This window comes from Danio aesculapii, chromosome 13, assembly GCF_903798145.1.
Source record: "Danio aesculapii chromosome 13, fDanAes4.1, whole genome shotgun sequence".
NCBI classification, from domain to species: Eukaryota; Metazoa; Chordata; class Actinopteri; order Cypriniformes; family Danionidae; genus Danio; species Danio aesculapii.
The window spans coordinates 28,182,858-28,206,774 of record NC_079447.1 but is presented as its reverse complement, the minus strand read 5'-3'; the positions used below and the strand labels follow the sequence as shown (position 1 = coordinate 28,206,774).

Sequence of the window (23,917 nt, the reverse complement as noted above, 5' to 3'; positions counted from 1 at the left end):
TGATGAATCAAAATAAAAACAAATCTGTGATCCGCTTGATTTCAAATAGTCAAATCTCAAATGCTACAATTTATGCAAATATACGTGCTGCGTGTTTACGTGTAGAGGACTGTCTCATCTGGTGTTATAAGTGTCTCAGAGCTGCATCTGCTTGGGTCAATTATAATGTAAGAGATGCTGATGACAAATTGATGAGCCATCAGAATGCTGATAGTGTTGATAAGAAATGCATATAAACAGGTTACTGTGCACAAAAGAGAAGCTTTAAAGCCCTGCTTGGTCTTCTGTGTTCTTCCACTATAAATATGAAGTCGTAAATACAGAATTTATTCAGCAAAACTACCAAATAAAACCATTAAATTTATTAAAATACAATATTGATTCATGTTATAATTATTTAGTTTTGCATGGATATTGTTGTTTTAAATAACTATGGTCAGGGCTTGACATTAACTTTTTTGATCACCAGCCACTGTGGCTAGTAGTTTTAAAGGGATTAAAGGGATTAAGCCGAAAAGAAAATGAATGAATGAATAAATGAACGGGAAACACTGGTGAGATTTTAACTTACAGTATATTTGCTAAATATTAATGTAAGAAATTAATCTAAAACTTAACGTTATTATTCACATAATAAATAAAAATCTATTAAATCTAGCAGGATTTCATAGGCTACACAGCATCCTAATATTTACAGACTTAATTCAAGCAAACTTTAGCATACAATCATACATTGCATAAATAAAAATTATTTCAAACGTAATACCTTGCAAAACAGCATTTAAGACTTTAATACTTTTTAAAGGCCTTAAATTTCTCTACATTGAATCATCAACTTTTAATACTTTTTCAGACCCCACAGACACCCTGTTTTTATTCAACAAAAATGTTCTTTAAAAAAAAAACTATTGACATTTAAAAAAAAATTCTTATTTATCTAAAACTATACACAGTATTTTGTCGTGGCTGAAGGTCCCAGATCATCAGGTAACTAGATAAATGGAGAGTTAATATCCTATTAAAGCAATGTTATTGTAAAGGATGATAATTAAACCATATTAACAAAAATAACAGCAAGAAAAAGAAAGCAGGTGAAAAACATTCCGTGTGCGATAGTGAGAGGATGATCACGTGCACATAGTTATCGTTAGGCCCAGTAAGCTGCAACCGCAGCTGCATAAAAAAAATCTGCAGAAGACTGTGGGTGCATGAACACAGCTTTTTCCCAATCTATTTATTCAAGAGTTCACACTTAGCTGATGATTGATTATAAAGCTTGTTTGGCATGCTGTCCCGGAAGAGAGCACTGAGCTCATAAGATCCTCGAGCCCGGGGCTCCCTCCCGTTTGCAAAGCAAGAGGGGAGTTTGAGCTCAGGTAGATCTCGAGAACTCCCCTGTCCTAGTAGCTAATGAACAGATAGGGATTGCTCTTAAGAGATAACTACTTACTAGGAGGATATCTATGGTGTCAATTAGCTTAAATTGCGTGTTTTTGGACGGTGGGAGGACGTTGGTTGGCTTGGTAAGGACTAGAACCAGTGACGTTTTTGTTGTGAGGCAACAGTGCAAAACTGGACCACCATGCCACCCATCTAGGAAAGGAGGAGGAGTAGGGGTGGAAGGGGGGGGGGGGATTCTTCAAAACGAAGATGGCTGTGATATGGAACTTGGGGTATTTAAGGTGGCTTAGAAATCGTCTGATTGGTAATTCAAATTGGATAATGCGGGACCAGCCGCCAGCAATCAGAAGCACATGATCGTCTCGAAATTAGTTTATAAATAAACTTCACAAAGAAAAACGATCGCACCAGTTGCATTTCCAGGCACGGTTATTTTGTCCAAGGAAACAGGAGCTTTTAAGCACTTGTGCGCATCACGTCAGCTGTGCAAGCGACACTGTCGTCAGTGCATCAGGAACACCTATGTCTCACCATGCGCCTGATCATCCTCTCATTTGGTATTCACCTGCTTTCTTTTGCTCGCGCGAACACTTATTAATCGTACTGCTTCTCCATTCTAAGAGCACATTTGCACGCATATTGACAAATGGTCTTAAACTAAAATTCTAATCTTTAGTGATAAGGCAGCTCTGGAAATGCAAAAATTGTTTTCAACCAGCCAAGTGGCTAGTGGGGGTGTCTGTATAACCCGCCACAGCTGAAATCTACTAGCATTTGGCAGGTGTTAATGCTTAGCCCTGACTATGGTTAATAAAATAAAACTATTAGAGCTCAATATTATTTTACACTGATATGGGACCACAAAATATTGAGACAAATTTGGGGAGCCCTACAACCAAGCACGGCAATGCAGGATTGTTTTGGATTGTAAATCCTAACATAGGACTTGCACAATTCACTGTTTTTCCTGAAACACACAGCTCTAGAACAGGCCTTTAGGATGAATACACAAGATTTCACATCACCTGATCTCACCTATGCTTTTATCTCGGGATGGAAGCCAATCCCTGCATTTATGTTGGAACATCTAGTTTAAAGGCTTCCCAGAAGCGTGAAAGCTGCATTGCCAGCAAAAGGGAGCATAAACTTTCCATTAATGCCTATGGGCAGGTTATTTTTTGATTTATGTCAATCCTACATTTCAAGATCAGAGGGGCGGAAGAGAAGAGTAGAAGTTTTATAGAAGTGTGTGTGGTGGCTGGCATCTAAATTACCTCTCCATGTTGAACGGCAGCTAGGTCTTCTTTTAAGCGTTTCATGAGCTCTTTTCTCATGTGTTTGGGGGACAGTCCGACCTCTTGTTTGACCTACAGTTTGAGCATGCAGACTGTTGGGATTTAAGCCTTTACTTGTACTGATTAGTCGGAGAATGTCATGCAAAATCCACCATGAAGGGTGAATTTACTACCGTGAAAAATGGTTTAGTATTTGAAAAATTATCATCCCGAGACCACTGGTGATTTTGCAATTGGTTAGCAGGTATAGAGATTATTCCAATAGCCCACAATCAGCTCCTACCGTTAAAGAGTTCAGAAGCTGAAGAACAGCAAAAGCCCACCTCCACAACCATGACAGGCATCAGAATGCGGCTCCTTCAAAGTAAAATCTAAAAAATGCACACTACTATATTGCTGACATTGATTCTCTCGTGAACAAAGCTGCACTGCTGTGTTAGCATGTTTTTAAAAGATCAGCATGAAAAGTCAAGTGTCAAAATGTCATTGTCATAAAAAGAAAAAAAGGTGCTTTGTTGAAGAGGGGGTCAAAATTTTGCACTGACCCTAGGTCATTCACCATCTCAAAAATGACAGTCTGAATATGACTGCTAATTTTTAATATATAGACCAATGCTGTATATAGACTAACCAGACATGGTTAACATCCCTTTGACTGGCCGCTCTACCAAATGGTTGATCATGTTTTTACTGTTTTAAATAATGACGGTTAAAGTGATTTAAAGAATGACTGTTTTAAATAATGGTTTACACACAGCATTGTTGGTTCACAAAAAAAATAAATAAATAAAAATCAATCAAACATAATCCTGTTACACTACTACACTTTATTTTGGTTTTATTGTTAAAAAAACAAGTAAACGTCATTCTAAAACTGTGGAAATCAGATTCTGTTCTTCAATTTAAGACATGGTTAACTTATCTTAGTCAAATATTGCACATGGAAAGAGTCCGTTATGGAATTATTGATAATCTTGCTAAGTTTTACAATATATGGCAACCATTTCTTGACCACCTGGACCAATATAATGCGGATTCTGATGCTTAAAATGCTCACTACCCCTGTTGACTATCTCTTTGTATTTTCATTGAAACCATTTATATGCCCTAATTGTTTTTTTTGATAATAACTTTTTTTTTCTTTAATTCTTTATTTTTTTATTATCTATTTTTCTTTATTTTAATTATTACCATTATTTTCTTTATATTATAATGCTTATTCCTTGTATTTTTTATTGTTGTGTTCTTTGGTAATTATTGGAAAATGTAAAACTAATAAAAACACTTGTTAAAAAAAAACAAGTAAACATGTTAAATGAGAATCTGAAATATTTTATGGCATACTTCAAAAAATAAAGATGACTATGTATTCAAAATGTTTTATTTTGAATATTTTTTAAATAAATTGGCCTTACACTACATATTTTCAGATTTTTTATAGTATATGTATTAATTCTGGTACTTTTACCATAAACCGACATGACCATTTGGTAGAGGTTGATATTTTTAGAAATTATGGGATGTGTTGAAAAACTGCATCCAGTGTGTTAACTAGCGACATTAGGAGTTGAGAAATGCAATCCAAACATTTTTTTCTTGGTGGGGTAGCTAAAGGGATATCTACTTGGCTGAAAATTTATTTATAGTAAACATGCCAATTGATAATCATAAGCAGCAGTATTTTTTTTTTTTTTTGAATAAGTATAAATGGATAAAAATAAAATTCACTTTTAATATATTCATCCAGATTGGTCAATTTTGTTTTATTTCCAATAATAAAAGCATATATTAACCTAATAATGAATTTTAAAGGATTATGCAACTTGAGTAATGATGCTAGAAAATCAGCTCTAAAATATCAGAACAAATTACATTTTAAAAATAGATTAAATTACAATAAAAGCTATTATTTTAAAGAGTAAAAGTATTTCAAATATGTTATTGGCTTGCTTGTTGAGCAGAAGAGACTCTTTTGAAATCTTACTGTTCCAAAAGCTTTAACCAACAGTGTATTATCAATTCATATACATTATTCGTAAAACATATTGTGTCAATGACATTTATGTTTTAGGAACACTGTTTAGGCTCTTGCTCTCCAAGCCTGAAATCATTTGATGAAAATACTGTTGCAAAATGAAATATTAAAGTATAAAATACCTATTTTTGGTTTTGATACATTTAATATGTAATTTATTCCTTTGATGGCCAAGCTAAATTTTGAACCTGCTGATCAGCAATATAGTACTGTGCATCTTCAAATGAAGGTCACTAGGGTCTATAAATAAAGCATTCTCCTATCAAGAGAAGAGGCCCTTCACCACAGCACTGCTTTCCACTCATTACATCACACTCACTCACACAGGCAACATAATTAGTGACATTTACAAAAGCATAACATATTTATACAGTACATACTTATTCTCAATAAATAAAAGAATATTAATACTTTATAGGTAAGAAATATAAATATCAAGATGAATTCTGAAAGATTATCAAAAGGAAAGAAAGGATGACACTCTTAATTGAAGCCATTAAAGAACTCTGTTCATGCATATGACAGCATTTGAGAGGAGCGAGCCGTTCAGTACAAGAGCCACAAAAACACTGAAACCAAAAAAGAAAGCAGCCTAACAGTGCTACTATACAGTTACACAATTGCTGTGAGCAAATATTATGATGGCTGATAGTGCAGAGCGCGACCAAACAGCCCTAATATTATTATCATGAAGACCATGAAAGCATATGCATCATGCACTACTACCTAAAAGGAAATAAGACCAGTGGCAAACCCACACCACACAGACCCAGTTTCCACAAAGCCATGCATGAAACCCCTTCGTTCACGAGCCACGCTTGAAAACACCAGCAGTAGGAAAGAGATGAAATGAAAAGAGCCTTTATTTTGTTCCTAAGCCATTGCTTAGCACCCAATTAACCTTGAAAGCTGTCTTTACAGCCTCTCTGTAGATGGAGGTAATTGAATGTAAAAGTTTCGTTATGCAAACATAACATCATAAGAAAAGCACTGCTTTGCATTTACAAGTCTGAACACAAAGGCAGAGGCACAGCTGAGATGCGTTTAAAAGGACAGATGAGAAAATCAATACCATTTGCAGCTGCGTTGTGATTCAGAAGCAAAGCTGCCAATGTACATTAGCGAAACGCAAGAGCGTCTACAGTGCTTGGCTTTAGCATCCGCAGAAAATGAGAGTGAAAAAGCTGCTAAATGTATACTAACCCCGGATGAGCATGAGTAATTCAAACTAGCTGACTAGCAAACACTACTCACTACTAATGTAAAGCATGATCCTGTAAAATGGACATGCTACACAAAGTGCTGTAACTTTTTGTTGTGAATGGGAATGTGATTCTATGTAAAGATTAAATTTGTAACTTTTTTGTTTTATTTTTTTATTAACGCTTACTAAATTCACAGCTGGTAAATTGTTTGGTTTGTTAGATCCTTTCTTATGGCCATGTCAGCAGAATAGACTATTAAAGACAAGAGTGACGTAGCGTGTGAATATATCAATATAACTCATGTAATCATTAAAGAGCCCCTATTATGCATTAAAAAGGTCATATTTTGGTTTGATATGCATGCGAGGTCAAAAAACATTTTCATTGTCTTATAATATGCATTTATTTTTATCTAATTATCCCAAAGACTGCCATGATTAGTTCAGCAATTCATTTGTTCCCAAACCCCTCCTTAGCGCGATGCTAATCTGTGTTGATTGGTCCGATGACCCAGTCTACTGCGATTGGTCGACTGCGTTCAGCGAAAGACTGTCCACCACGGCTTTTCAACATTGTTGAAGTAGTCCGAGTGCAGAGAGTATGTGTGAGCCCAATGCAAGAGTGCATTAAAGTAATGCAGTTTAACACCAGCATATTGCTCTACTCTTAACCATGACACACATTCAGTATTAATTCACACAGTGGCAAAAGCTGAACTATTTTGAAACTTGACTGCCGCATGCGTGTAGGAACAGCTGACGGTGGCCATAGCAATGACAAACGGCAGTGGAACACAAGCTCACAAACGCATTTAAATCCGTAAACAAAGTGGCCACATCGCATTCGCATCAATGTGGTTTTAGATGCGATATGAGAATATAAAGAGTTAACCAGATACAGTACAAGACGCGTGGAGCGGTTACAAGTAACAAAACACAATTAAATACATAATTTGCAAGCTAAAGAAAACAAAGAGGCAACCATTTTAATCGCACTTACTTACACTTGAGAAATAAAGGAAGAAACCGATGAACTGTGTACTGTAAAATTCCTGTCAAGCTCTGACAAAGTCCTATACATTAATAGTCTTTTCTGATCCTTCCTTTAACAAACGGCTGACGAATCCCCGTTGTAAGCGTGTAGATTGCTAAAGCACTCGTCAGAAAAATGACGGGAACACAGCACAAGGCAGAGCTATATTGCTGAGGTATCTAAACTTAAATAAACTTCAAGCACTCTCTCACTCTTCACAGCCTCATCTTTGGGTGGGGAAAATAACACTAACTTTCCCTCCCACTTCAGAGCACAGCGTCTTCACGACATGATTCAACCAGGATCTGCTACAGTGTTTGTCTTCCTCTTTTTCTTTGCTTCAGTGTTTGTGGGTGAGGCCGGGGGTTTCAATTTTCCCGAGTCCGCATGGGCAACAAATGAGCAGGACTTGAGTTCCGTATTGACGTCAAGCCCACATGGCTAAAGACTCGTTACCCCCACGATTATTTTGAAGCACTAAGAGTTTTGAAGCACTATGAACACGGTGCACTTTTAGATTTAAGCCTTAGCTGAATATTTCACTTCACTTAGAGCTGTGTTACACACTGCATGGAAGGTCATTTTCAAAAACCTATAATAGGGGCTCTTTAAGTATAAAAAAAAAAGCAAGCAATTAAATACTCTTTTACAATAAAAGTTTGAAGTTAATGTTATTCCTCAGCTATTAAATTACTCTAAATGCTCATCCTAAGCACCAACAGGAAGAAGGTCATGGCCTAATAAACAAATGCATGCATAAATAGTGTTTCTGACTTCGTGCCTCTCTTTCTCAGTTACCTCTTTTTTGCGATTCTTCAGCATGTTCTGGAACTTGGAGAGCTCCTTGTCCTGCTCAGCTTTGATCCTCTTGGCTTCGTCTCTCAGTCGGTTGGTGTGGTCCTGCTCCAGACGCTCTATAGTCTGCTTCTGCTGTTTCTCAAGGTTCTCCACCTCTTGGTCATACTGTCGTTTCTTTCCCTGAGGACAGAAAGAGAGAGAAAGTGAGAAAGAAATACTGAATTACTGTAACTGACCACTAATGCATGGAGCAATTTGAGCTGTGCTTGTGTTCCTCTGAGACTTCATCTGGCTGGTGAACCTGAGCTAGCAGTGAAAAGAGGAAAAAGTAATGGTGCCTCTGTTAAACATTTAGTTATATTAGTTAAAGAAACTCCACTTTTTGGTGAAAAAAAAAGTATCACTTCATTCAGACAATCTCTGGGTCTGTATTTTATTTTTAGCTTTTAGTTTAGCTTAGCATAAATACTTGAATCGGATTAGACCATTAGACCAAAGTTTGGATAATTTTCTTGTTTAAAGCTTGATTATTCTGTAGTTTGTTTGTGTATAAAGAAGGATGGGAAATTAAAAGTTGCAAATTTTTTGGTCAATATGTCTATGTGAACTATACTTATATTTTGCAATAATAATAAGGGAAATTTCTAAAATCATTTCTAAATTTCTAAAATCAGCCTATTTCCAAAAATCAAAAGTTCCTTTAGCAAAGAAGCTAAATTTTGAAGCAGGAAAACTTGACTGGGTGCATCCACAGATCAAATAATAATATTAACAGAACACAAACATCGCTTGTGATACTCTTAAATTTTCATCATGCCTTATCTGAGTGTACAATAAATAGTCAACAGCAGATTATGATGTTGAATGAAAACAAATCTAGTATAGGAATGAGGCTGCTGACCGACATTTCCTGCTCAAAGCGTCTGAAGAGTTGCTCTTTCTGCTGCTGCAGTTTATTGCTGAGCTGCTGTTGAGCCCTTTGCTCCTCTTTCTGCAGCAGCCTCAGTTCTCGTAGCTCTTGGCGCCTACAGAACAACAAATAACTCTCTTTACAAACTTTTCAACCAATATATAATGCTATTCATGCATTGTCAAATTCATCATTTTCAAATTGACCAGAAAGAGTAGCTGATGTCAGGTCAGATACCTCAGGAATCTCAGTTCCTCACTCTTGGTGTCATTGTCTGTGACAATCTTGGATGTGGTAACACTGACTTCCACCCCATCGACCAAAAACTTGCGAGTCTTTTTCAGGGTTTTCTTTTGGCGCTTGATGTCCTGTGAGTTACAAATTCAATTCAAGTTTATTTATATAGCGCTTATCACAACAATTATCATTCCAAAGTGGCTTTACAAAAGGTGCATGTTGTTACATTTCAGTCAGAATCAGAAGTCAAGGTCTTGTGTATAGAGTGGCCAGTACATATACATACAGTGCTCCGCATAAATAAATACACCCCATTTCTATCCATTTCTCAGTGAATATAGGTAATTTATTTTGGTGCATTTGAACAAAACAGACTTATAAAGCAGCTATAATTATTAAAATATAATTTTAGTTACCAAAAATCTTTAGAAACCGAAAGATATCACAATGCAATTCAAGAAAAATATTGCAAAAAAAAACAAAACAAAAAAACGAAACAAATTACAACCTACAAAATGTCAACAACATTTTATATATTTTTTTGTTTCTCTTGATTTTTGCTCTTTTTAAAAAAATTATATAATATTTTCCCCTAACATATTGATTTGAGCATCTAATATTCCGACCGTTATCGTAGGTTATTCTGTTAGATTAGCTCCAGATTAGGCTTTAGTATTGACTAATCTAATGTATATGCACAAATATAATATTGTAAAGCATCCTATAGAAAATATGAGTTTAAATGAGAGATTTGTGAGGGGTGTACTTATATATTCTGAGCACTGAAGTTAACCTGCAGTTATAATATAGTGTACTTTTCAAAAGGGTTATGTCAATGCGTATGATACATTTTTCAATAAAGTTAACTGATAATTACAATAATAAAAACAATTTGTGTATTGAATTTCATGAATTAGTTTACTTTCCGAACCATCATTTTAAAACAAAAATGGGTACCTGTATTGAAACAGATCCTTCTTTGCTCTTGGAGAGGAAACTGGAAATGGACAGATTGATGTCAATGCTATTAGTATCTGCAGCAGAACTGCTGCCTGAATCTGAGTCTTTCTCCTTTTCAGCATCGGGTTTTGCCACATCTACTGTATTGTGGTCACTTTCAGGCATGGCAGGGGCTTCCTGGATCTCTGGTCTGTCTTCATGTGCTTCTGCAGGCTCTTCTGTAGCACTGACCTCCTCTTCTTTCACACCATTGATGACAACAACAGGAACTTTACTCACAGAGGTGTCTGCTACCACATCTACCCCCTTGGGTTCTGAAACCTCTGCCTTTTCTTCAGCTTTATTTTGGTCCTCTGGGACCGACTGATCTTCCTTCACTTCTTTAGAAACTTCTGGTGAAGTCTCCGGTTGCTCCTTCTTTACTTCTGATGTAGAAACAGCTGGTGAAGTTTCCGGTTGCTCCTTAACTTCTTCTGTAGAAACAGCCGGTGAAGTTTCCGGTTGCTCCTTTACTTCTTCTGAAGAAACATCTGGTAAAGTTTCCGGTTGCTCCTTCTTTACTTCCTCTTTAGAAACATCTGGTGAGGTTTCTGGTTGCTGCTCCTTTACTTCTTCTGTAGAAATATCTGGTGAAGTTTCTGTTTGCTCCTTCACTTTTTCTGTAGGAACATCAGCTGAGGTAACTGGCTTATATTCTACTGGTTCCTTTTCTTCCACCTCTTGTTCAGTCTCAAGCTTGTCTTCAGTTTTTCCTGTAACCTCTGTTGGTTCAGTAATGGCTTCTTCAGTAACACCATCGGATTTACTCTTCGGTTCAGCTTCATCTGAAGGCAAGGCATGTTCCTTTTCTTCATCAGTGATGCTTTGTGCTTTGGCTTTCTGGTTCATTTCTTCAGACTCCTCTTCTTTCTTCTCTAGTTTCTCTTCCACCTTCACTTCTTTCTTTTCCTCCTCACCAGTTTCCTCACTGACAGTTACAATCTCTTGGAGGTTGGTGTCATTTGCTGTTGGAGCATTCGGGTGATCAGTAACCTCCACTTCTGTGCTAACTGGCATAGGAGATTCTTCTTGCTTTGATATGGGCTCGTCACCAGAACGTAATTCCTCAGTGCTGGTGTCTGACACATTGGCTTCAACCATCTTCCCATCCTCAGCATGGTTGGATTCGGGAGCATCCACAGATGTCTTGTCACAAGCTTGATGCTCAGGTGTTCTTTCAGGTTCAGCTTTCTCTGTGACCGACTCAAGAGTTGGCGTGTTCTGATTTTGCCTCTCATCCTCTGAGCTGCCAACACTGGTGTCCGATAATGCACGTTTGTGCCCTTGCACTGCCTACATGTACAAAATAAGAGACTAAATGACTGCAGTAACAAAACACTGAAATAAATGACAAAAAAAAGCCACCATTTTATCATTAGTTTTCTGAAAGTGAATCCAGTCAGAAAATAGAAATAAAATGCAGTTGTTCATACCGACTGTGGCTCGGGCTCTTCTTCCTCCTCTTCCTCTTTTCCCTCTTCAAACTCCTCAACCACTTCGGCTTTAGCTTCAGCAATCAGTTCTCGAAGTGGTTTGTTATCCACTAGACTAGAAACAAATGGATGCTGACAGCAGACAACAGCTAATCACTATCATGTCAATTTTAATTACATCCTTTAATTTGCATCAAGAAATACAAAATGGCCCAACCTGTAAGAGCTGCAAGGCACTCCACCTGTTGTCTACATTCTTATCCAATGCTTTCCGCAAGAAATCACTGAACTCAGGAGACCTTTTAACAGAGTGAAGGATCAAAAATAAACCCTGAGGTGGATGTGAAAGGGGCTTTTCGTTTGAGTCATTACAGTCATGACTATTGAGCAACAGGCTATGCAGTTTGAAGCAGATCATGTGTTGGGACTCTGGGTGGGCGACTGCTTAAATGATTCATCAGCTCAAAAGCCTCCAGCCTGGATTTAGCAATTTTTAGTTGGAAGGTGATTTATAATACAAGTCAAATTATTGCTAAATATGCCCCATCAACTCCCATGAAGTGAAATATCCTAAATTTAGCAGATATCCTGGGAGATTTCGATTTCTGAAGTGTGACCTGCTGATTCAGATTTTTTTTTACTTCTAAGAACTATAATCGTAAATAATAAAAAAATAATCATCATATAATAATAATAATCATAAAATATAAACATCACAGTTACAAAAATAGTCCAATTCCAGTCTCTGGCTGGTCAATTGGTGCATCTCTACCTGAAATGATCACTATTCCCTCTACTGCTGATCACAGTGTTCTTCTTTGAAAGTAAACTCTCACCATCGTGATGGAGATGCCAGTGTGGGGGGCTCAGACTTTGCTATTTTTAGCAGGACTCTCATTGGGTTCATCTCGTGGTTGGGTGGCTCGATCTGTGCCAGCTCAATCAGTGTCACCCCCAGGGACCAGATGTCCGCTTTGTAGTCGTACGGTCTGTCCTTTGACGTCTCACACATCACCACCTCGGGTGCCATCCTTGTATTAGGAGAGAGACGAGGGAGAGCAGAGAGGAATGCAGTAAATTAGCCGAATGAAGAACGTCATTATGTGGCACATTCATAATTCTGCTCTTACAGTGACAGATCTCATGATTCAAAGCAATACTTTAGAAATTGAATGACTAACCAGTATGGCGTTCCAATGAAAGAGTCTCTTCTCTGTAGGGTCTTTGTATTCTTTGCAGACACTCCAAAGTCAGCTGAGAAGAGACATTTATCAAAATTAGAGACAGTTTGGCTGACAATAATATGGAATAACATTTTAAAATAGGATATTAAGAAAACTGAAGTTATGATGAACATATTTTTATATTATATTTGTGCATGTGTACGCAAGTATGTGTATATAATCAGGCATGTGATCAGCCGAGGATAAAAAAAGAAGAAAGACGATATATATGTCTGTGTGTTTAAATTATAAATATTAATATAACTCTAAATATAATTCTAAAAAATAATAAATAATATTCTTTATATAAATATGTAATATTGGCCACACAATTAAAGTTTAATCAGTTAAATTGTTTAGCAGTTTATTAGTCACCTAAATAATGTTTAATAGGTTTATAATTGTACCTCAATGCCACACATTGCCACTAGACTAACTCGGTTAGTTCTCTTGTGCCCAAAGAATATAATTTTCCCAGTAATTTAGTCAACTCTTTATTTCACGTGATAAATAAACTACTAGTCAGTCAGAAATTCAAACTGTTAAAATATTAAGTCCAGTTGAATTGAGCAGCCTAATATGCTTTAACATTCCATCCTAAAATATATATCGTGCACTGCTAAAGAAGTTTATCACTTTTACTTTCCCTTTCCTTTGGCGTAGTCCCTGCTTTTTAATAGGTTTAATTCATTATAAAATATATTTTTATACATTGTATTATCATCTAAACAATTTCATGACAATTTCAGGTGCGAGGCTGTAGCACTGAATAAACAAAGACATAAGGACAGATTAACTTGCAGCAGATAATAACAAATGTGCATCCTGTCTTTATTTATAATGTACATAGAGTGCACGTGGTCATGACATGGAAATGTGAGCATGGTAAAAGTGTGCACAGCCGCGCACGCATTCAAAGCAATTTCAAAATCTTGCATAATGTCAGCAGTTTTGTCATACGCGCACATTTTGGGATACACATTATACCTGAATGACGTCCGGAATAAAGCAGTTAATGCTCCTTCTTGTGCACAATGATGAACAATAAAGGCAGAAACCATTAATCAGGTCTTCTGCTTTAATGACAATGAACCTCACCGAGACCCCCCTTCCACCCCCCAACCTCAAAAAAAAAACAAACAAAAAAAAAAAAAACTTTAGATTTACGCAAATTACAGAGGTCACCCCATTGAGCTTGAAAAATTCAGGACTGTGTAAGAATCTCATCCCTGATAATACAAACATACACACAAATAGAAAAATATTTTTTAGAAATGATCAGGGGCCCGTTTCAGAAAGGAGGTTAAGTGAAAACAGAGTATTTTAACCCTGAAGTTTTTCCTTTCAAAATGGTAGGTTTGTCAAACTGGATAAAGCAGGGTAAGTCAAACCGGTTTCTGAAAGAGAGGTAACTTTAACTCAGAGTCAGTTACCGTGGTAACTTACTCTGTGAACCTAACCTGGTCAGGAGCAGGTTTTATTCATTAAACTCGAACTTTCTGTCAGTCTCCTCCTCTTTTTCAAAGACTAAGTGGTATTTCCCGCCTCAGCATTACGTTTCCACAACTATTTTAAAGCTTATTTTGGATATGCGCATACAACGATTGATGGAAAAGTCATGATGCACATAGCTTTTAAAAAATATGCATAAACAAACATGCGCATAACTGAGTAGGATAAACTTTTATTCAATAAGATGTACATAAACTGCGATGGAAACACTTTTACTGAACAAATTCCAGTATGTTCATTAAAAAAGGTTTGTTATAAGAGATGATGATGAAAATGTGTGTGAACAGACAAACCAGCAGGCTAAAACTGATTTTGAGCACACTGCAGAACATCGGAAAGGTTGTTTTGGTCATTCTAAAGCGCCTCATACGTTTCAGTATTAATGTATATTATTAATTACCTTTAGCGTTCCAAGAGCGTCTGTTCTCCGCGTCTCATGGCTTCAAACGCCCCTACGTGTTCATTGTGTGTAAACATTGTCTTCTGAGGTGCAAGTACATTTATTAAATATAGAAAAGATTCAAGCAGCTTCTTCTACCGCAGTAAATTCTGTTTTTACTGGTGATATTTGGCCCCAGTTAATCAGGAAGTGACGATTTTGTTCACTTTGGACTTGTCGGATGGAAACGCTGCTTTATTTGCACATCTTTCATGCGATATTCCAGTTTTGCACATAAATTTAATTAATATTTTTGGATGGAAACATAGCTATTGCCTACATTTCAGTCACACAAAGAACAAAGTCACGTACGAGAATGACTTGTTCTTTTTTTATTAAATAATTAGCTTAAATTCACTGTCCTACGATATCTACTGTAACTAGATTAATGGGATTATTACTCGTTCTAAAACAATTTTTAGTACTTCTTACATTCTAAATGTCATATCAAATAACTTGATCAATAATAGAGGCAGACAATCGCACTTTTAGCCTAAATCTATAAAAACTGATCAACGTGTATAAAAAGTGGGAACGTGTGTAAACATTTTATAAACGTCACACATTAAATTACTTTTTTTAATTATACTTAAATATTTTTAGATGCTAACCATCTCTGTTTCACTGATGCAGGGGTATTGCTTTTATAAATATGCTCATATTTGCTATAACTTTGCATGAGCACATCATGTTAAGCTGGAAAAAGAAATGCTGATCTCTTTTTTCAGATGTTGTCATGGTCACTCGTAATATCTGCGCTCCATTGATAATGCCTTATAGTCACGGTGTGCGCACTTAACTCTGAGTTGGTCTATTTAAAGTTGATTGACACAAATAAACAGATTTTTATTACTGTACTTTTTAGAGTATAAATGTCCTCAAGATCATAAACCAACATACTGATGCATTATGGTGGGTATCAAGCAGATAATTATGCAAGTACATTATAATAAATGTTACCAAATATTATTTTTAACTCAATTTCAAGACTAAACGTACATTTTAAACCCCTTCTTACTCCCTTAGGCTTTCGAAACTGCTGGCAACCTATGTTTTTAATGCAACCATGTGGCCCTCAGGCACAAAGCACACTTCGTTTAAGAACACTTCAAGAAGCTATTACCCAATTTGATGTCTCCATCTGAGGTAAAGAGAATATTTCCAGCCTTCAGGTCCCGGTGTATAATCTTATTCTCATGGAGGTAAACCAGCGCCTCCAGCGACTGTTTACACACCACCCGGATCTGAGGCTCTGTCAGTGGCCGCTCCAGCTCTGTAGACACACATACGCATACAAAAAGGCTATAAAACAGAGTCGCCACTGCTCTAATCTTTTTATTTGCTGTGACGTGTATTCACATCGAATTAGTCAAATGCACTGTAATGTAACGGTGGCAAAGGCCTCATATTAATAGCCTTGTTCTCTGTTGTTGTTTCTGGCTGGGTAGAACACACTTCTCCCTTGTGACTGAAGCAATGTGAACAAGTCTTCATTACATCAGTGCTGCTGGGATAGGCCCTCACAGAATAGACAGAAGGCAACAGAGGGAGTCATAACAGTGAGTCAACAAAAGCATTTCCATCAGAAAAACACCTCCTCACCCCTAACACCTCCCACCAGCAACACCTCTCTAACAGGCTAAATGTGGAAAAGGTCAGATTTTCATCTTAGCAGACTAAACAGTCATAAGAGGGAGATATTTTATTCTTACAGGACATTGTTTACTGTTGCAGTTTACTATGGTTAGACAAGTTGTGATTGGAAACAGGCTTTGCAAATGGAAAAAGGATCATTTTCATTCCATTGTTTCTGGCTGAATTAATACCACTGAGAGTCAAGAAAAACTTGTAAAAATCTGCTTGAGAATTTGCTGACACGCCATGTCACTGAGAAGGCCTGATCCATGTGGGGACATTTCAACAATGCTTCCAACTAACACAGAAAAAGGCTGAGTAGATTTAAAGAAAAGAGCCTAACCACTCCTTGAATTCTGACTTTGATAATTATATGGTCGAGTCCAGCGGCAAAAATGAGCGCACTGTGCTGGCGTGCCACTGAGGTCAGGAGGAATGGAACATCATCACAGAGAAGAACAGACTCAGACGACCACAGTGCTTTCTATTTCCTTCAGTTAAACAAAGACTGTAAATCTTACCCAACATCACAGCGTCTACCGCTCCTCCAGCACAAAACTCAATGAGAATCTGACGAAAGAGGAAAGACAAAGATTAAAAGATGAACTATTTAAAAATGACACCAATGCGGTTTAAAGCAGAAAAAAAGAGTTTTGTAGTTATAAACAAAATCTTAGATCTGTAATTTTATACCATAGTAACAGTTAATCTCTCTAAAAAACTATTTATACTGTATATACAGTGCTCAGCATATATAAATACACCCCTCACATATCTATCTTTTAAATTAATATTTTAATAGAAAGATATAATATATTATATATTATATTATGTGTCTAACAAAATAACTTACAATAACGCTTCATAAATTAGTACATCCAAATTAATATGTTATAGAAAAATATTAAATACAATTTTTTAAAAAAGAGGAAAGATTTAGAAGCAAAAAAAAGGAAAAATTTTGTTGAAATTTTGTAGCTTGTACTTAATTTTTGCAATATTTAGCTTGAATGTAATTGCATTATCTTTCTATTTTTAATATGTTTACTGACTAAAATATTATTTTAATAAATATATCTCTTAACAAATAAAAGTTTTGTTTAAATGCACCAAAATATGGACAAAATATTCATTTTCAAAATGGGGTATACTCAATTATGCTGACTTTCAGAATCTGGCTTTCCAATTTGATAATGATGCAAAATGTCTTCTTGATAATAAAATGTTTACACTATGATGATTAATTAAAGAAGCTGTGACATTTTAGGCTGCAGTAAAGACCTATTCATATGAATAACCATAAAGATAACTATTTATAACTATTTATAGAAGCAGATAGACTTGTGGGCAGTGCTCAAACTCGTCCACTACACACTTTGCGAGAGCAAGAATATCGCCATTTACTATATTAGTGTACACATGAATAGAAAGTCTTAAATTCTTAACCTCTTTAAACTAGGGTGGATCCTACTTGGCTGTCATTTTTCATCATTCATTAGTTGAAAAAATTCAACCTGAAGTGATTCCATTGACCTTGTTCCTCTGTGTTGTTGTTATAGTTAGACTTCCCCATTCTCATAGAATAATTATCATGTTTGCTTGTAAACTGCCTTAACCACAACTATAAACATCCATACTCGGCTTTGTCTGTCTAAATGACTTGTCTGGGGGAAAGCACCACGCCATATTTTAGGATTTTTCCATTTTTTGTTGTCATTACCACATGAACGTTATAGATGTGCTAATATATAAATAATTATATATATGGCTGGCCCGATAAAACGATATAGATATTTATTGAAGAACACCATTGCAGATAATGATAAAAAAAAAAAAGATTGGGTATGTAGTTTCTGTATGAAGCGCTATAGCTTTATTAAGATGTGGATGCTGAGCATGCGCCTTGGAAGGAATGCCAATAAGCTTAGGGTTATAGACCATTTTAATGAGGTGATGTCATTGGCCAATGATCATTTCCTGCTTGTTATCAAACTTTTTCACAACTGCAAAAAGAGTCAGTTCAATCATAACTTAATGTTAAAACGGCCATCACAACATTATTTATCAATATGTGGCTCTTGTTAGATTCTCAGAAGCTACAGAAATTAAAAATGTAAAACGGGAAATACGCTGGGACCATTGTTTATGTTTACACTCCTTAAAATGGTCTATTTCCAATTGATGCAAGCGCATTTTCCAGAAGCACCTAGTTGAAAACATTTCAGAACGCTGCATGCGCACCGCGATTCATGCAAGTAGAACCAACCAATCTGCTTCACACTTTGTATGCACACATTTCGGTAATAATGGCAGACTCAGACAACCACAGAGCACCCAAACATTGCAGTGCTTTTTTCATTCTCTTCATAAATACAAACTAGTATCGGAACTGCAGCAATGGTTTGGTCATTTGTCATCCTCTAAAAAAACGGTTGGTAGTCGCCTAGTTATGAGAGAGGCCAGAGCACAAAGCGCATTGAAAATGAAGAAAACCGAATCCACGCACTCGTGCTCTTCACAGGCTTTTAGACGCAACAAGTGAACAGACTCCAGTTGGGTTTTGCCACCTCAAGTCAGAAAAAAAACAACACACACAAATATGAGTGTGGTGATAAGCAGCAGTGGAGAGATTGTAAATAAAAAAAATGGATCAAAGGATGTTGCAAGAGTGGCTTTTTGGTTTCTTTTCTTGTGCATCCTATCCACTAGCACCCCATCTGCAAGATCTTTAGCATAGGGGGTAATAATAAAGTCATCCAACTTTACAGTATTTAATACTGATGGTTGGTTCCTTTACTTGAAAGCTCAGATTTGATTATAATAGTTTGTTTTAGTAATAGTTTGTGGTTTATAGGCGATTATTATAGACACAGATACAGATGTTGATCAACCTTAAAGTTTGCCTTGACTGTTCAGCGTTTACACTTTACCATTGCACACACTTTGTAACATTTTATTTATCAAGTTTAAGAGTCTCTTTAACACTTTTTACGTTTAGCACTACTTTATTACTTTTTTCGTTTATTTTATTATAAAACATAAGAGACGATATTATTGTTTATTTTTTGTTTTTGACTTTTAAAACAATTTGCCTTAGTAATGCTGGCAAATTTATATAAAACTGTAAAAAAAAATCCTAATATTCCTGAATGGATAAAAAAAAAAAAAATCAATAATTAATGATATTAAACATTATATCATGATAATTTTTCCTGTATCGCCGATAGATATACATCTAATAGATATACATCTAATATACTGATATATACACACACATATATATATATATATATATATATATATATATATATATATATATATAGCAACATAAATGTCATAAAACAATATGTGGGTATATTATGTTCATATAATTTGCTTTCTATGCCTTCTACCAAAAGCACTACTTACAAGTCTATTTGGAGGTCTTTGTTAATATCCCACTCAGGTATCATTAGAGAGAAACATAACAAGATGAGAACATTTTGAAAAACTGCTAAACTAATTTCTAGTTTGATTAGATTACTCAAGCATTCACTTATTCGTTGGTATATTGGATGACAGCAAGCAACAGCAGTGTAAGTATATATGAAACTTAAACCTCTGAGTGAAATGATAAAAGCGTTATGCAAGTGAACATCACATTACGCAGAGCACAGCAGCTGGGCATTAAGGCACCACGCCTATAAGATAACAGGTGCTGCAGGAAAATCAATGCAAAACTTAATATAATGCTACTACTCGTTAGAGGAGAGTGGACAATATGATAGAAAAGCTGAGTAAAATCCACCATCTCATCAAAGCAAGGGAACTTACGGTTTAACATACACCGCTTCTCACTAGAGCCTCTATAAAATGTGAACTTGTACAGCTTCTGAATTAACTATGAACACTGACAGGAGGCTGGAGAATTATGTAAGATTACGTGACAAACAATTAACTGATGTGCAGATTTTAGGCAGCTATCCATGAATATTTTACACAGCTCTGACACCGAGTGTAGGAACAATCTCTCTCAGCACATTAAGGAAGCAAGCTTGTGCTGCTATGAGCTGCACATTCATATCTGTTGATTAGCAGCCAGGCTAAGCAGACTGGACTTGCATCTAATTAATTCATGAGCACTTTCTCTGGTCATTTAAAATGGGCCATTATCCTTCTATACATGCCAGCCGCAGAGGGGTGGATCATATGAAACCATTCTGCCGTAATTATCCTGGGAACACGATGGTAGAAAAATAGGATCCACTGACTCTCTTTAGTTAGAGATGAATAGAGAGGGATTATTGTCGACTAATATAGAGCTGTTAAGCCTTTTCATTTTCATTATTCCGAATTAAATTACAACAAATATAAATGACCAGGCTTATGAATTATTAAAGATATTATGTAATGTGTTTTTAAAAGTAATAGGTAAGAAATATTAAGAGTTAACATTGCATTTGTGGGGGAATAGCCTTGATTTCATCCAACAGGATTTAACTGGATCATAACATCTTAGATTTAATCAGGAAAAATGTTATCTTAATTAAAAATATATAGCTATACATCAACAAAAAATAAATATAGCATTTACAAGTAGTTACAGAATGCTCAAAAAGCCCACATTATAAGCAGTCTGCAAGTATGTGGGAAAAACACAGCAAGACCTAGTTTGGTTTGTGTACAAACACTTCTTAACCAACAACACGGTGGTACTCTTTGATGAGTAAGGCGAGAGTGAAGTGTGCTCTCACTCCTACACCTCCTACAGAGGTCAATATGTGTGTGTGTCTGATTGCAGTACAACCGAAGTAACCAAACCCCTCCTGAGAAGCGTCACTCACCCAGAGTTTGCTCTCAAAATAGAAAGCATCCAGCAGTTTGACTATATACTGATGGTCACAGGAGGCGAGGATGTCGATCTCCACCATGTAGTCCTCAAGCTCCTCTTCTGTTTTGGTATCGATCACTTTAGCTGCAGCCAAGATCCCAGTCTGTTTGTTCTGAGCCTGTGATAAAAGCAACCAGTGTGAAACATTCAACAGGTAGTAGATGCAATACAGTGACTTCAATGATGCTGTAAGGTCTGGAAGTCAAACAGCAGCTCTAATGCAGCACTTTGATGTCAGTGCAAGAGACTCAATGCATGGCTTTTTTCATCTTAACCTCTTATCTGTGTCTGTAAGCTTCAGCAGCACATGTAGCCTCTGTTAGACAGTAATTCCGTAATGCGCAGTTCATATCAGTCCAAAATGTGAAGATAATAAGTCAGTTAATCATGGCATTTTGTTCATGTTTGCTGAAAAATAATGTGCTCCTTTTCCGGCTTCTCCTTTGTTTCTTCACGCTTCACTCTCGCGTTTGTCAGTGTCTGACAGGATCGGGTTTCAAAAGCACGTCAATAATCAAGCGCAGGTTATTATCATCAGCTCAAGAAGTTTGTTATTTCAGATATAATGTTAGACGCGCGCGAGCGCTAGCAAGAAAGCGAAACCGCTCGCGCCTCAGACTGGCTCGTAAAAAACTACGGGGCACAGGGTAAATCTGCTCTTCTGTTGTGGCTGTCCATCAAGATGACGACAAGGTTTGCTTGAGCCCAGATCGACCATGGCTCGTTATTATATGTATTTATAATTCCGCTGTAATCTCTCAGCTGTGTGTGTATTTCAAACATGGCGGGTTTTTTGTTTTCATTCTGGCTTGTTGCGTAAGCGAATGACGTATTTCTGTAAACCAATAGCGTTCAGCTGCGCGTGTGGCTCCGCCTTTTGGTACGCTTTGTCGTGTTTGGTACCCTTTCGAAAGGGTGCCGAAAAAGTGGTACGGTATGCTTTTTGACAGTGGAAACGGCCATAAAAGCGTACCAAACCGAACTGTAAAACTCAGTGGAAATGGGCCATTAAATACAGCCATTCAGAAGCACAGAATAGTGCACTCGCTCATTAAATGGTAAGGTTTATAATCTAATTAATACATATTAAACCTCTTTAACATTTAATAATGTAGATGCTGAAACACTGATGTGTGTTGGTTTTGAGTCACAGTTCTAAAGTTTCATTTCAAACGGTTTATTTTATTTTCAAGATCTGAGGTAAACTATCTGCTGCTGCTTTCAGTAGTATGGCAATAAATGTCATAAAATGGCATTCAAACTCACATTGTTAGCATTTAACACTGAATAAAGCACATGAGGTGTACCAGAGGTGATCATTGTCAGTTTATCCTGTTGTTCAGCTGCTAGAAACATAAGCCATTTCTTAAACAAATTCAAACTCCTTTTAATATGGAAATATTTCTCCTATCGCATGCTGTTGATTTTATTTTGAACACAATTTAAATCAACCTTAAATCAGCCTTTAGGCCCAATAGTCAGGCTCTCCTGATGGTCCTCAATCTGGCAACCTGAGCCTGCATTTGTTTTGATCCAGGCATGCAATACCTAGTTTAACCACTGGGTGTCAAACGTACATACTGCACCTTTATTGCATTAAGTGTATAACTGCACAATAAACATTAAAATATCGGGATCTCAATTCAACACCCAAACAGCCTAAATAATAAATGATTGTGATTTGCATATTTTTATTAATCCTTCAATGCTCCCCATTCAAATCTGCATTTGATTGAGAAACAATTGTTTATGGTAAAGATTCAATGAGTTCAATGTAAGTTGGCGCTAAAAAATTTGTTGCTAAACAAATAGGTGGTGCCAACCAGGCATCAAAAGCATGTCAGAATAATTCTTCAAAAAGTAACCATCTTGTGAAGTTAAATGTTAATAATAAGCTTTTATGACAAAGTTCAAGAATCAACCACTGAAATTAGATAAAAATAAATAAATATTATGTGTTGTTCAAGATTATAATGTTAGGTTTATACGTTTAGTATTAACAGCAACAGTAACTACGTGCTGTGAAATCTTTTTCAGATTATTAAATGTTTTGTTAAAAATTTTTATTCAGCTGGTCATTTCTTGATATTATTTTTTTTATTAAATTACAGGTTCTAAGTTATGTTCAAACCAAAAGTTTCTTGCAGTACTGTTTTTGTAATAAATGGAAAGTAAATGATACTTGTCTTCTCCCCTTTTCCACTGATCCGAAAAATGGTTTGATCAGAGACTCAAAAACAGTAATGTGATCCAAACTGTGAGATTTGTGATTCGTTACATCACTTGAACCTAGTGTGTAGTTGTCTTTAAACGTTCTTGAAAAAAACAACAGTGTTTTCACTCTATAAAGTTATAGGAACTCTGTAACAGGAACTAGCAAATTAGTCACCCCTGACAGCTAATTTTCTCTCTGGGCCATTTTGCTAGTAACATTTACTCAGGGAAGAGGAACTCTGAAGTGAGATGAGTAAACCAATATTGATGCCAAGCAAGAAATTCAACCACCAGATGATGGAGGACAGCATCATAGGAGCTGTGTTTTCATAGTGTGTCATGGGTTTTGTGATAAGTGAAATTAACTATAGTTATGCAATTGAAAGAGTAAAGCAAGGACAAATATACAAACACAAAATGCATTGCTGCAGACAAATATGACAGGTAAATGCTGTTAAAAAGCCTTCTGCATGTATACGTCTTGTGTCTGTGTTTTGCATGACACATGTTCGTCCAATCAATGCACACTTTATCGTGCATTTCACAAAGCAACTAATTGTGATGTTGGACAATACAAACAGTTATTGGCTGCTTTACGTCACTTTGGTTGCCTTCTATCTAAGTGGCACACTGTTGGTCAATGAAGCAGCTATACACTGAAAAAAATTATTCAAAGACG

The 23,917-nt window shown here is 36.3% G+C and overlaps 1 protein-coding gene across 3 annotated transcripts in view; it reads right to left on the bottom strand.

Moving 5' to 3' along the window:
- The window catches only part of slka (STE20-like kinase a), a 45,997-nt gene that overhangs the window by 14,085 nt on the left and 7,995 nt on the right, over positions 1 to 23,917 (bottom strand). For 2 of the 3 annotated variants that reach the window (XM_056471029.1, XM_056471030.1), the window contains exons 2-12: positions 20,978 to 21,142; positions 16,676 to 16,724; positions 15,643 to 15,792; positions 12,527 to 12,599; positions 12,182 to 12,376; positions 11,563 to 11,644; positions 11,346 to 11,477; positions 9,871 to 11,205; positions 8,914 to 9,044; positions 8,668 to 8,791; positions 7,767 to 7,946 (exon numbers count right to left, since the gene is read on the bottom strand). In XM_056471029.1, coding sequence (XP_056327004.1) covers positions 7,767 to 7,946; positions 8,668 to 8,791; positions 8,914 to 9,044; positions 9,871 to 11,205; positions 11,346 to 11,477; positions 11,563 to 11,644; positions 12,182 to 12,376; positions 12,527 to 12,599; positions 15,643 to 15,792; positions 16,676 to 16,724; positions 20,978 to 21,142 — 2,616 coding nt within the window. Of the gene's footprint in view, positions 1 to 2,675; positions 2,769 to 7,766; positions 7,947 to 8,667; positions 8,792 to 8,913; positions 9,045 to 9,870; positions 11,206 to 11,345; positions 11,478 to 11,562; positions 11,645 to 12,181; positions 12,377 to 12,526; positions 12,600 to 15,642; positions 15,793 to 16,675; positions 16,725 to 20,977; positions 21,143 to 23,917 lie in introns of all 3 variants that reach the window. The other variant, XM_056471028.1, reaches the window with a different exon arrangement.